Source organism: Panthera tigris, chromosome A2 (assembly GCF_018350195.1).
Source record: "Panthera tigris isolate Pti1 chromosome A2, P.tigris_Pti1_mat1.1, whole genome shotgun sequence".
Classification (NCBI taxonomy): domain Eukaryota; kingdom Metazoa; phylum Chordata; class Mammalia; order Carnivora; family Felidae; genus Panthera; species Panthera tigris.
Window position 1 is genome coordinate 25,632,048 of NC_056661.1, and position 15,464 is coordinate 25,647,511.

Below are 15,464 nucleotides of genomic sequence, written 5' to 3' on the forward strand. Positions count from 1 at the left end.
CAAAAAATAATTTGTTTCTACCACGTAATAGCCAATCCACATCCAAATTTCCCTAATCATCAAAGTTCGTAACATGCATTAGGGATGAACCATTGATTTATAACCTGTGAAACATAATGACTGTTTTTTTCCAGTTTTTTCCACATTTAAGAACATTCATTTTCTAAAGAAATTAAAAACAATATCACAAAGCAAAGGAGGAAAGGCACTTAATAAAATTTACCTGAAAAGATCCACCTCATGAACAGTAGGTAAAATAACAGATATATGTGTGTCTGCCTGAGATAAAAGAGAAAAAATACAGAAGATATCACTAAAATTTACAGAAATTCATTTTTTAAAAATGCCTATCTATCTTGTGATCAATAAGCCATATTGCCCTATCTTTTAAGATTCTCTTCCTCCAGGAGCAGCCACAAAGAGATTGGGCCTTAGCAATCTCTCCTAACACAGCAGAAGCTCAAGGATGACAGATTCCTTGGATAAAACATTAATCTAAGAGTCAGAGGACAGATTAATTCACAACTGCATTATACCAGTTGATATATGTATATAACAGGAAAAATTAGTTTTCCTACTGCTTTCTATTTAAATTCAATTCAAACAATGGGAGTGTTGATATACCAGTTAAAACATTTCAAATAAAAACTTCAACCGGGGCGCCTGGGTGGCTCAGTCGGTTGAGAGGCTGACTTCAGCTCGGGTCATAACCTCACAATCTGTGAGTTCAAGCCCCACGTCTGGCTCTGTGCTGACAGCTCAGAGCCTGGAGCCTGCTTCAGGTTCTGTGTCTCCCTCTCTCTCTGCCCCTCCCCTGCTCATGCTCTCTCTCTCTCTGTCTCAAAAATAAATAAAAACATTTAAAAAAAATTTTAAAAAAACCAAAAACTTCAACCCTACCCATGAACAGATGTGACTGTGGGGGAAATGAAAAGCAATCATAACTAAAGAATCCTTTGACTGAGTTTCCTAAAAACAAAAGCCTGTTGACCATTCTTCTAAGAAGGTAAGAGGTTTTATGTACTTTCCCCTAGTCCTCACAGTTACATTATAAATTGAGTTCTCCAGTGTCTGCTAGATAACAAACAAGAAAAACAATCTGAGAAACATTAGAAAGTTTATTATCAATTTATTACAAAATTATTTAATGGGATATTTCAGTAATATTCAGAAATATATCATAAACCCAAGAAGCTCTATAGTTGCTAGTTTAAGAATTCTGTTAAAGAGACTATATATGCTGGATTATTCTACCACAGTACCACACTACCTGCTGAGTTAACTGTGCTATTTGAGTTGTCCCAGGCTTGTCATGACATGTGGGAATCCGTACCTTGAAGAGACAGAGAAGAAATTAACTTTGGCTATAAAAGAATGTCCTTTATATGGTTTGCGACTCCCACTACAACGAGGGATCAGAAACACTCTTACCACTAAAACAGTACACTCAGCAATGCATAAAAATCCATAAAAACAAAGTATTTATATCAGATTTTAAAACTACAGTCTTATTTATCTTTAGTCACAGCAGAAGGTAAGTGAACCAATGTCTCCATATTCCCATACACATGGAAATCACTAACTCACTGAGAAGCAAATGTGCTGAAAAACAGAAAAAGAGCATCAACTTCATACTGCTTCCTATTTATTGTTCCATTCTTTGCTTCATTAATATACACACACCCAAACACACCCTCTCAAGCTTGCCAAATTATGGGATAAATCTCACAGGAAACCATGAGAACTCACAACCCAGAGCTAAGAGTACCACTTTGATAATCTCCCAGGGAAAAAAACAGAACACATCCTACAGAAGTAAGTACATCTAAAAACACAGCATTGCCAAAAATAAGTCCAATTTGAAAATGAATTGCAAAAGCACTACAGCACATTCATACAAAGCCTGAGAGCAAAATGCTATTTCATTTTTAAAAAAAGAAAAGAAAACTGAATAAAAGCACCATATCCTGGGATGGACATGTTTGGTCTGACATCACACATGAAGAAATTTATTACTAAGAACGAATGGCTTTCCTAATTTCTTCCCATTTTTACTAATTCATACTTGACTCTACAAGTATTCTGCAATGCCACCCATCTCTGGAGGGCCATGGAGTTGCAGAAGTCTCAAAGGCTGCATTTACAGTCACATGTATTATACAAGAATGACACCCTTGTGTAAAACTCTAAGGATGAAATGGGACAGGTAGCCCCTGGTGTTGTGTAACTAATGGTTCTATACAGCAGGATGAACTGTGGGATCTCTAACTCCTCACATACAAATGACAGCAATATTGACATTGAACATTATTAGGAAGTTAAAAAGCAAAACTCATCTATGAACTTCCTAGAGTTCTCTAGAAAAGGAGACAAATGAAATAAAAGCGATTACCTTCATTACAACCCCCATAATAGGCAGGTGTAATGTCTTCCCTGGCACTGGGGCAGGCCATCGATCAACATCATTACAAGCTGAAAAAATAATACAATCTTTCCTTAGTATAAGTTCAAATTGCAAAATATGAAAAAAGAAACATTAGACATTAGAACTCCAGGGGCGCCTGTGTGGCTCAGTCAGTTGAGCATCTGACTCTTGATTTTGGCTCAAGTCATGATCCTAGGGTCGTGGGATCAAGCCCTGTATCACACTCTGCACTTAGCATGGAGCCTGCTTCAATTTCTCTCTTTCTCTTTCTCTCCCTCTGTCCCTCTCCCCACTTACGTGTTCTTGCTCTAAAATAAAATAAAAACTAAAAAAAGAAAAAATTAAAAAGGTAACAGAAAAGTAAAAGTGGTGAAAATATCTTGTATTTCACCAGAAATACACCTGTGTTCTTTTTTTTTTTTATTAAGTTTATTTGTTTTATTTTGAGAGAGAGAAAGAGAGAGGGAGGGACAGAGTGAGACGGAGAGAGAAACCCCAAGCAGGCTCCGCACTGTCAGCCCAGAGCCCAACATGGGGCTTGAATTCATGAACCATGCATGAGATCATGACCTGAGCCGAAATCAAGAGTCAGACATTTAACCAACTGAGCCACCCAGGCACCCTGAAATATACCTATGTTCTAAGATACAAACTAGTTCATAAATTTTTTGAAAGGGAGTTTTCCTATTCACTCATCACTACCCAAATTAGCAACAAAAACATAACACTCAATAGAGGCCTCTGCATTGAGTGACATAAAGATTTGTTTAAACACTACTCTGAGAAGCAGAGCTGTCAACTTCATATTTGTTCATCATTAACCTAATAAATAGGCATCATCTATGCTGCAAAAGGAGATAATAAAAGATACGGTCTTTTGTGTTTGTAGGTAAAGATGAAGAATAGCTTTTCATCTCTCTCCTACCATATAGCCCTTACAATTCTTCTTTTTTAAAACAATTTTTAAGAGATATTTTTTTAAGTTTATTTATTTATTTTGAGAGAGAGGGAGAGAGAGTGGGTGAGGGGCAGAGAGAAAGGGACAGAGGATCCCAAACAGGTTCTGTGGTGTCAGCTCAGAGCCCATCATGGGGCTCGAATTCATGAACTGTGAGATCATGACCTGAGGTGAAATCAAGAGTCAGATGCTTAATTGACTGAGCCACCTAGGTGTCCCTAGCCCTTAAAATTCTTAACTAAATTTTTTAGAAAGTCAACTTTATATTTATCAGCCATTTCCAGGAAAATTTTTAAAACTCCTTCATAACGTATCTAAGTCACACAATATTTAACTTACCTGCTTCCAAATAAGGTTCGCTCTTTTCAAAATACTCTGGTGCTATCTGTTTGAGCACGGTATGAAAAAAATGAATGTAAGGTAGTTTGCTGATCAAAACCAAGGACTGGAGAGAAAAAAGAAACATGATTTTTTATTTTCCTGATGATTATAATTTAAATTTGTCATTTCTTATAAAATCAATTACTAACAAGCTAAATTCAGCAAAGAGTGTGGATTTTGAAAAAAAGTTTTTGCAGTAAACGGTTAAAAGAAAAACTACATAAAACTACAGTAGCAGAATGCAAGACCTTTAACCTTATTATTACACCTTAAGAGCATAAGGGCATATTCACAGATTCTCCTGCTCTCCAGGAAAAAGAATTTCCTATAAAGAGACAAATATTATGGATAATTTCCAAGGCCTCGCTACTACTGTCATTAGCAAAGCAGTTCTACCAGGAATTAGTGAGATGAACTCTTCCTAATACAGGAAGAGCAAATTGTGATGCTTTTTCAAACTAAGACCTATGATTGCTGTTATTTTAGTTTTCAATGATCATAACCATATACTTAGAAACTCTGACTTTATAGTTGGGCCAATTCAGATATGGATTATGCCAATTTTTTCATCTATTTCTCTTGAAAACTACTTTTTACCTTTTCATCCAATATCAATTAGTGGTCAAGGCACATTCTAGTTACAAAAGGTAAAGGTGTGTCCCTGTTAGCTGTAATTAAATCAGAACCAATTATTATTTTTAATGATGATTGGGATTTTTTAATTAACTAATTAATCAATTTAAGTAATTTCTACACCCAATGTGGGGCTCAAACTAACAAACCCAACATCAAGAGTTGCATGCTCTTCTGACTGAGCCAGCCAGATGCCCCTAATTTTTTTTTAAAGAAAATAAAATGACTGTACATTTAGAATGGAAATACTAATGATTAAGATGTTGCTAAGATGTATTTAGTGACTCTTAGCTGTTCAAAAAAAGATACTGCAGACTTTTATTAGTTGTAACAATATTAAAAATCATCTGTTCATTCTTTTCCTCATCCCAAAATGTGGAAATTAAGCAGATTCATTTGGCTTTTAACAATTTCATACAATATGTATAACTGTCAGGAATCTAGCACAGAGATAGCAGAAAGGCAAAATTCAATCCCAGTTAAAAATCTAGGGACAGGGGCATCTGGGTAGCTCAGTTGGTTAAGCATCCAACTCTTGATTCTCAGCTCACATCTTAATCTCAGGGTCCTGGGCATGAGACCTACTTTAAAAAAAATAAATAAATAAATAAATAAATCTAGGGACAGGTATCTATAATCTAAAAAAACAACAAAAAAAATGTAAGTTCTAGTATGTTTAAAGATAAAATATCAAAGACTTTAAAGACTATTCATCCCTACAGTTTCTATTTTTCTAGCCACAATATAAAAACAATTTCCCTATTAGTGCATATGAAATTTACCTTCTGGAAGTAGCCTCTTTTTAGACTTTTATCTCGAACTTGTCGGAAATACACATATCCATAAAAATAAGCAGGATCCTTCTATGAAAGAAGTGACAAATAAAAAAAAATACATATTGCCATCCTTTTGTTATTATTAACATCACATTCCTTTACAAACCTGAACTGAGATATGAAATATACACAAAGATCTAGTTATGCTTTTCCACCAACACAATCATGACAGTAACTGGCAGATATAAACTTGGAGCTTGCCCAAAGGTGAAATCATTTCAACTAAAGTACTAAAATCAGATTTTTCCCATTATAACCTCCTCAGCTTATGTTGTTTATTCATGTCTGTACTAGTTAATGGACGTCAGGAAACAATCAAATTCTACATTTTCTCCAATGCTACATGTATATTTTTAAATTGTGCCTACAAGTATGAGTTAAGGGTCAGTCTTAATAAAATGAAGTATCCTAATGTAAAAGTTTGAGAGAGAAAAAAAGGAGTTAAATGCCAATCTAAATGTTACATAATCAGTTCTATTTTTACCTAATAAAAATGAAACACCGAAATATTTATCAAAATATAATTTGAAAGTAAATACATTCCAAAAAACATAAGAAGTTTTTACATCCTAATGAAATAAACTTTAACCCAGTTCCTAACTGATTATTCTTTGCACAAATATTTATTGACCATCTACTTTGAACAAGGCATTGTGTTACAGAAGTTAAAAGATGCATCAGATATAGTTCCTTAAGAAGACCACAATCTATGAGGGACAAAAACAAACCTCAAGGTAGGCACTATGAAGAAACCACAAAGTGTTACAGGGAGGCCAAGAGGGAAGAGATTACTTCTGTCTATGGGGATCAGTAAAGATTTCATAGAGGCAGCTGTTTTCGAATGGGGCATTGAAGGATGCATAGGAGTTAAACAAAGACAAAAACATCCCAGGTTTAGAGAGCCAGGAGTTTGAGCAAAAACAAACACACAGAGACTGAAAAATACAAGCTACCTCAGGAAAAAGCACATAGTTCAGTTTGGTTAAAATGTGGCACATGTACAGAAAGGAGATAAAGTTGGAAACTGGAAACGTAAAGGTCTTATCTTGGAAGGCCCAAAAAGTGAGGACAAGGAAATAGCACTATCATTGCCTCTTTATTCATTAAGCAACAGATAGCCATTTTGTATTTATTTTTATATAATATATACATGTACTTTAGCTGACAACTCTGTATACAATATATTACATTGAAAAAAACCCAAAAGATGGGATGTCTAGGCAAAATTATTATCCTCATCAGCCCTCAATTCCCTCATTTACAAAAGAAACTCTCAGAACACTATGAGGACTGATGAGATAACACAAGCTTATTAATACAGTGCCTAGAATATAAGCACCAGTCAATAGTAACTATTATTATCAGTTGAAAGAATATGTTGATAGCGAAAGCAAAAGGTCATGGAAAGGAGTAGATGGCTATAAGACATTTCAAAGGTAATAGCTTTGCTAACTGGGAAAGGGTTACTGTCATTACTGGAACCAGGGAGGTTAACTGTAAATGCTGATTTTAGGCAATGAGGTCATACTGGATGTGCTGATAGGACATCCAGACGGAAATGTTCCTCACACAGTCAGAGATGTAAATATGGAATACCAAACAGAAGCCTATACTCTGAAATCATCTAAATTATTAAAATTGTTTTTAACAAATAACTGGAAAACAAAGCTCAAAAAGAGACAACTACAATTCTACCATAAAGTAGGGAATCTTCAACTCTAAGTGATATTTACTGGTATGGTACCACCCCAACTCCACATCTAAACAAAGAGGTATTAACAAATGAAAGAAAACCACCTCAACATTCTAATTGATTTCTAAAATTCACAGTGGCATTATATGCTTCAAGAACAGTAACTTTGTAAAGTTTCTTTCTTTCACATGCTGAATCCTTATGAATTAGACTCACTTAGGAAATCTAACAGTATAATATAGTAATAACACAAAAGTAAAATATTTCTGAATGCTTTAGAGGTAACTGAGTTCTAAAGTTTCCTCTCACATGGACATTTTTCTATTGCTACTTTTCCAACCTTTAAGTAAACTGGTAAATCTTTGTCATAATGATCCAGGAGACAATGCAGTGACACCCTCCTCCCAGAAGATTGTCGAAATCTAAAACAAAACTGGGTATCTCCAAGACAACCTAATGAAAACAAAAATGAAAGTAATTAAGAATAGCATAGCATAACATTTATTTACCCAGATTCATCAAATGTTAGAGCTAATAAGGTCCTATCAACCGTTTAAACCCATTCTATCACGTTTTAGAAGAGAACAAGGAGATCCTGAGAATTCAAGTGACTTGTCCAAAGCTACCTTTGCTGGTTAGAGGCAAAGCCATTAGCAAAACATGCATCTTAACTCCTATGTCTCCTTACTATTTTCCTATTCCATTTTCCCCAAGTAATTAAAAAAAATTTTTAACTGTTTGCATGTAATGTTGACTCACAGACATAATAATGAGAAAAGGAAGCCAAATACAAAAGGACGTATACAGTTCAAATCCATTTATATAGTTTTTGTTATTTTTTTTTAAAGCAGGCAAAACTAAACTATAGTGTTTAGGGATGCATAATTGGGTGATAAAAGTATAAAGAAAAGCAAGACACTTATCACTGTAAGAATCAGAATTGTGGTTGTATTTGGAGGGAGGAAGGAAACAGAGTTTAGGAGGGGACATGAGGGAATATGAGGGGGCTTTTAAGGCACTGGCAAGTTCTATTTCTATACCTTGTATGTGTTTTGTATTTCACAATGAGAAGTTTTTTTTAAAAAGACATAATATAGCAAACTCAGGAAGAGCCCAAGTAATAGATTCACTATTTTCCTCATTTTAATTTAAAAGGTTTTTGATTAGGAACGGTTGGGTGGCTCAGTCGGTTAAGCATCCGGCTCAGGTCACAATCTCGCATTTCGTGGGTTCAAGCTCCGCACTGGGACCTGTGCTGACAGCTGGGGGCCTAAGCCTGCATTTTGTGTCTCCCTCTCTCTCTGCCCCTCCCATGCTCATGCTCTTGTCTCTCGCTCTCTCTCAAAAAATAAACATTAGAAATAAAAATAAAAATTAAATAAAAGGTTTTTGATTAATAAAGTTTTTAAACATTAATCATTTCTACCAAACCTCTTAAAACATGTAAAATTTACCTAAACTATCTGGCAAAAATTACAAAAAAAAAAAAACATAAATAGTCTAAAAAGTCAAAGACATATTAAGTAGCTTATCACTGAAATTCTTCCTGGTTATTATATTTAAGAACTAATAAGATTATATTAAATATGAAATGTGCTCAAGATTTTATTATTTACTATTACACACTGAAGTACTTATATTTTCTTAGCATGTGAAGTTCTCAACAAAGGAGGTAGAAACTTGTTAATGTTTAAGTTTTCTCAAAAAACAACATACCTAAATGCAGTTATAGAAACTAATATTTCTTATTTATTTTTAATTTTTTTTAATGTTTATTTATTTTCAGAGAGAGAGCACACGTGGGGAAAGGGGAGGGTAAAAGGGAGAGGAAGAGAATCCCAAGCAGACTCCACGCTGTCAGCACAGAGCCCAATGTGGAGCTTGATCTCCTAAACCATGAGACCATGACCTAAGCCAAAACCAAGAGTTAGCTGCTTAACTGACTGAGCTACCCAGGCGCCCCTAGAAATTAATATTTCTTTGGTGATGAAGTGGGCAGGGGACTGGAGGATGGGTCAAGTCAATTTCTTTACTTGTTACAATAGATAGTTTAAAAATAAGGAAAACACATGAAACAAAATAATGGAAAACACTCCTAGCATTGTTTTAGTTCAAGAGATTTATAAATTGATGGTTCAGTTTTTCCCTTTATTAGACATTTAAATATTGTGTTTTTTTTTTTAAAGGGAAGAAAGAGCCAACAGACATGAACAGATGCTCAACATCACTCATCATAGCAAAATGCAAATCAAAACTACTATGAGATACCATTTCATTCCTGTCAGAATGGCTAAAATCAAAAATACAAGAAATAAGTGTTGATGAGGATGTGGAGAAAAAGGAACCTTCATGCACTGCTGGGGGGAATGCAAACTGGTGCAGTCACTTTGGAAAGCAATATGGAGATGCCTCAAAAAAATTAGAAGTTGATCTACCCTGTGATCTAGTAATCACACTACTGGGTATTTAGCCAAAGAATACAAAACCTAATTCAAAAGAATATATATACCCCTATGTTTATTGCACCATTATTTACAATAAGCAAATTATGGAAGCTGTCCAAAGGTCCATCGATAGATGAGTGGATAATATATACACAATATATATACACACAATGGATTATTATTCAGCCATAAAAAAGAATGAAATTTTGCCACATGCAACAACAAAAATGGATCTAGAGAGTACAATGCTAAGTGAAAAAAGTCAGAGAAAGACAAATACCACATGACTTCACTCACATGTGGAATTTAAAAAGCAAAACAAAGGAAAAAGAGAAACACAAACCAAGAAATAGACTCAACGATAGAGAACAAACTGATGGTTGCCAGTGGGGGGTGGGTGAAATAGGTGATAGGGATTAAAAGAGTGAACTTGTGATGAGCACTGAGTAACGTATAGAATTGTTTAATCACTATATTGTACACCTGAAACTAATATAACACTGTATGTTAAAACATATTTAAAAAAAAAAAGAAAATGCCACTAAGAAGTACACATTAATTTCTCTGATACACATAATAGGATAGAGCAGGAAAAGATAATGGATTTTAAGAAACAGATACGTAGCATCTGGAAAATGCAAAGAATGCTGAATTTTGTGAAAGGGAAGTAATGAAGCTCCCATAGCCTTAACTCCCTACCCATCCAGCTCCATTCTCAAATCATGGGCATGCTGTGAGAACTTTCCAGTAATCAGCTGCACCCACAAGCTGTACAGAATTGGTCAGGAAGACAGTTCACCAAGTCAAAAAGCTTTAGCCATGTTATCCTTGTCAACTGAGGTAAATGGTTCCTGTTTTATGTTTTAGAGGTCTGTCCCTTCACACACTGAAGGTTACTAAAGAAATATCAACTCTTGGGGCACCTTGGGTGGCTCAGTCAGTTAAGCGTCTGACTCTTGATCTCAGCTCAGGTCTTGATTTCAGGGTCATGAGTTCAAGCCCGTGTGGGGCTCCACGCCAGGCATGAAGCCTGAGAAAGAAAGGAAGAAAGGAAGAAATATCAACTCCTTATCTTGCTAGACCTGTGTTCTCCATTCTGACCTCATCATTATGATGAGAAAGGAGACATTACAGATTGACGATCAGATTTTTTGCATTTACTATGCAGAAAATGATACCTAGAAAGAGCAAGGAAATCCTGACACCCTACAACCTCATCAAAAATAAATCTCTACTGTTAGTACGAGCCATTCAGTTTGTCAGTGTAACAAGAGACTGCAGCTCTACACAAGCAACATAACAATTACATGTGAAAAACGGTTACATGAATGTGATTTTGGGGGAAAAGTTGGGACCTGAGGACAAAGGCACCACAATCAATGGAATCTAGTCCCAGGTCTGTCTATAATTAGTGTTCTAGAAGTCACTTAACCTAAGATTCTCAATTTCCTTGTCAACAAAAATGGTATCATAAGATACTCTCTAAAGTCACTTCTAGTGGCTATGTTCAATTATTCTAAAATAAAACTCCACAACTGACCTATAATTGTACTGAATTCCAAGCATCCTTTACCCAACATATTCACTAAGCTCTACAAAACTCCAAAAAGACCTAAAAGTTATGCTATTTGCACCACACCTTTCTGATTATTAACATTAAAAATGAGAAAACATTTTAATGGAAATCATTTTTTCCTTATATAAACCAAGGTATAGGGATTAACTTACACAAGTTTTAAGATCAAGTGACAGCTCTCCAAGGAAAATAAACCTTAATATGGGTTCTTGATCAAGAGCAACATAAACCCTTTCCTTTGATAAAATAGCAAGTATTAAGAAAGCAGCAGATTTGCTCAGTAAAACCCCACAGCTTTAAGGTAAGTTCCAGTTTAACTAATCAAGACCATGGTTACTAGCCTAGAAAACAGAACTAATAAACCAACACTCTTTAAACAAAGAAAATTGCTGTGACCTTTCCCCACCATCCTTTTCCAAATAACTAAGTTCTTACAACAGAAATCAAACACAATCCCAGGTCAAAATTATTTTCATTATATTTTGTCACTATTTTGGAAGTGATTTTTCCCTTTCAATATATGAGTTGAACACTACTATTTAATGAGTGCTTATCCTGTTCCAGGCACTGTTCTAAATGCTTTAGATATATTAACTCATTTGGTCTTCATGCTTCTCAGGTACATCCCATTATCATTCCTGTTTATGAAGAGGAAACCAAGGCATAAAAAGGTCATAAACACCCAATAAAATAAATCTCCTAAATGGCAGAGCAAGAATTTAAATCCAAGAAGTTTGACTCTGGAGCTGGTACTCCTGACCACTGCATCATACTGGCTCTTTCAAGTCAAGACCTAAAAAACACTCCTATTGATATGAAATATCCAGAGTATATAAATCCATACAGGAAGTAGACAGGTGGTTGCCTAGGACTGGTGGGGGGTGAAGTAGGTGGAAGGGAAATGGAGAATGGAGTTTCTTTCTGGGGGACAAAAGTTTTCTAGAATTGATCGTGGTGATAGTTGCATAACTCTATGGATATACTAAAAATCATTGAATTATACACTTTATATGGGTGAATCATATCTCAATAAAACATTTTTAACGTGAATTTATTGCCAATTGGAGCAGAGATCAAAAGCTTCTTCACTCAAAAAAAAAGTCCTTCTTTGGGGCACCTGGGTAGCTCAGTCAGTTGAGCATCCGACTTTGGCTCAGGTCATGATCTCGTGGTCTGTGAGTTCGAGCCCCACTTTGGGCTCTGTGCTGACAGCTCAGTGCCTGGAGCCTGCTTCGGATTCTGTGTCTCCCTCTCTCTCTGTCCCTCCCCCGCTCATGCTCTGTCTCTCTCTCTCTGTCAAAAATTAATAAACATTAAAAAAAAAAAAAGTCCTTTTGGGCGCCTGGCTGGTTCAGTCTGCACAGTATGCAACTCTTGATGCTGGGAGTTGGGAGTTCAAGCCGCATGTTGGGTACAGAGGTTACTTAAATAAAAAAAAAAAAAAGGTTAGAAAAAAAAGTCCTTCTGAAAAACACCCTTCACATCACACTTCTTGAACTCACTGGTCTCTGTGCCACACAGTTCATTCAAGTAAGGAGCCGGTTCTTTCAGTCATGGCTCTTCCTACATAAATGTCACATGGAATACCAAGAAGAGCTTTCCCTCCATATGGTCAACTAATCTTCGACAAAGTAGGAAAGACTGTACAATGGAAAAAAGACGGTCTCTTCAACAAATGGTGTTGGGAAAATTGGATGGTGACATGCAGAAGAATGAAGCTGGACCACTTTCTTACACCACACACAAAAATAAATTCTAAATGGATGAAAGACCTAAATATGAGACAGGAAACCATCAAAATCCTAGAGGAGAACACAGGCCGAAACCTCTTTGACCTTGGCTGGAAGCAGCGTAATAGACACGTTGCAGAAGGCAAGGGAAACAAAAGGAAACATGAACTATTGGACTTCATTAAGATAAAAAGCTTCTGCCCAGCAAAGGAAACAATCAACAAAACTAAAAGGCAGCCTGCAGAAAAGATATTTGCAAATGACATATCTGATAAAGGATTAGTATCCAAAATCTATAAATAACTTATCAAACTCAACACCCCCCCCCAAAAAAAAACCCAGTTAAGAAATGGGCAGAAGACATGAATAGATAGTTTTCCATAGGAGACATCCAGATGGCTAACAGACACATGAAAAGATGTTCAACATCACTCATTATCAGGGAAATACAAATCAAAACCATGATGAGATACCATCTCCCACCTGTCAGAATGGCTAAAATTAGCAACACAAGAAACAACAGGTGTTGGTGAGGAGGCAGAGAAAGGGGAACCCTACTGCACTGTTGGTGGGAATGCAAACTGGTGCAGCCACTCAGGAGAACAGTATAGAAATTCCTCAAGAAACTAAAAATAGAACTACCCTACAATCCAGCAATTGCACTATTAGGTATTTAGCCAAAGGATACAAAAATACAGATTTGCAGAGAGTCCAAATGTCCAACAACTGATGAATGGGGTAAGGAAGATGTGATACACACACACACACACACACACACACACACACACACACACACACTGGAATATTACTCAGCCATAAAAAAGAATGAAATCTTGCCATTTGCAATGAAATGAATGGAGCTAGAACGTATTATGCTAAGCAAAATAAGTCAACCAGAGAAAGACAAATACTATATGATTTCACTCATATGTGGAATTTAAGAAACAAAAGAGATGAACATATGGGAAGTTGGGGGAAGAAAAGAGAAGGAAACAAACCACAAGAGACTCTTAATGATAGAGAACAAAGTATGGGTAGATGGAGGGAAGTGGGTAGGAAATGGGCTACATGGGTGATGGGCACTAAGGAGGGCACTTGTGATAAGCACTGGGTGTTGTATGTAAGTGATGAATCACTGAATTCTACTCCTGAAACCAATATTGCACCATATTGTAACTAACTAAAATTTAAATGAAGAAAAAAAAATACCTGGAAAAAAAAAAAAAAAAAAAGGACTCTCCTCCCATTTTAAATTCTCAAGGGCATAGAGTATTTTCCAAGCCTCTTTCACATCTGCCAATCAAACCAAGACGGCAAAGCTAAACAGAGGAAACCTTCTTGTACCAAAAATATCACTTAAAGATTCGAGATAAAAGCTTAAATACTATTCCCACAGGGAACAGACAACTTTAAAGATTATTTCTATATTAGCACAAACACAGCTATAGAGTAGATCAGAATGCATAAGACTAAGATAAAACACGAGACTTCAAGAGCTAGGCTGGCTCTATGTAGTCACTCTCCCTGTGATTAAGAGTGGATGAGTTGGAGTTGCAGAGAAGCAGGACTTTAGACCAGAGCTTCTCAAAGTATAGTCCACAGACTGATGCCAGTCCACAAACTCTTGTTACTAATCCATGACAAAATAAATATCCAACTTGAGAATAATTATTTAGAAAGTCTTACAGAAATCTGATACTGCCATAACAAATTTGGACTTTTATTTTGCATTTCTTTCATTTTTCTCCCGTTCATTTTTCTAAATATGCATTTAGATTGCATTTCATAAAAGCATGGTCCACAACAGATTGGAATTTTTTAAAAATCCAACTGGCCCTTCAATACAGATAGTGTGTGAAGTACTGCTCTCACCACTGGGAAGGGTAAAATACATGATGATGTCCCTGTTGTTTACAGAGAAGAAATCTGTTGAGACAAATACTGTCTGCATATCTAATCCATCCAGATCAAGAATTAATCTTTCCAACGGCACCTGGGTGGCTCAGTCGGTTAAGTGTCCCAACTCTTGATTTCCGGCTCAGGTCACAATCTCATGATTGTGAGACAGAATCCTGCATCTGCTGGTGCTGCTGTCTCCCTCTCTCTCTGCCCCTCCCCTGCTCTCTCTCTCTCTCTCTCTCTCTCAAAAATAAACATTAAGAAAAAAAAAGAATTAATCTTTCCCTTGGATTCATCCTTATTTGAAACTTCCTCTACTGGGGCGCCTGGGTGGCTCAGTCGGTTAAGCGTCCGACTTCAGCTCAGGTCACGATCTCGCGGTCCGTGAGTTCGAGCCCCGCGTCAGGCTCTGGGCTGATGGCTCAGAGCCTGGAGCCTGCTTCCGATTCTGTGTCTCCCTCTCTCTCTGCCCCTCCCCTGTTCATGCTCTATCTCTCTCTGTCTCAAAAATAAATAAACGTTAAAAAAAAATTAAAAAAAAAAAAAAAGAAACTTCCTCTACTAATACTGAATTTTCATTCTGGACATATTTAAAATATAGTGATTATAGTCCTTGGGTACCCATCATAGCTTAAGCCTCAGAAACACCTACATACAGATGATATTAATGGTAATCAACACAGAGAAAAAAAATCTGACAAATATTTATGAGAGAGAAGGCACACTTTAAATTTAGGCTCCTAAAGATAAAAGTCACTCAAATGGAACAAAAGAAACTGAAACCTAAAAACAAACTAAACAAAAAATCTTCTTCTAAAGTCACAGGATCTAAGGTATGTGTGGCTGTTAACTAACTTGGATTTAAATTTTATTATTATTAAATATAATT

The 15,464-nt window shown here is 36.1% G+C and overlaps 1 protein-coding gene across 5 annotated transcripts in view; it reads right to left on the reverse strand.

Annotated features, from left to right (window-relative positions):
* The window catches only part of DENND6A (DENN domain containing 6A), a 64,613-nt gene that overhangs the window by 31,506 nt on the left and 17,643 nt on the right, over positions 1-15,464 (reverse strand). For 4 of the 5 annotated variants that reach the window (XM_042979226.1, XM_042979228.1, XM_042979229.1 and 1 more), the window contains 6 exons: positions 7,267-7,379; positions 5,180-5,260; positions 3,723-3,828; positions 2,393-2,472; positions 1,271-1,333; positions 224-279 (listed from right to left, as the gene is read on the reverse strand). In XM_042979226.1, coding sequence (XP_042835160.1) covers positions 224-279; positions 1,271-1,333; positions 2,393-2,472; positions 3,723-3,828; positions 5,180-5,260; positions 7,267-7,379 — 499 coding nt within the window. The remainder of the gene's footprint in view (positions 1-223; positions 280-1,270; positions 1,334-2,392; positions 2,473-3,722; positions 3,829-5,179; positions 5,261-7,266; positions 7,380-15,464) is intronic. The other variant, XM_042979227.1, reaches the window with a different exon arrangement.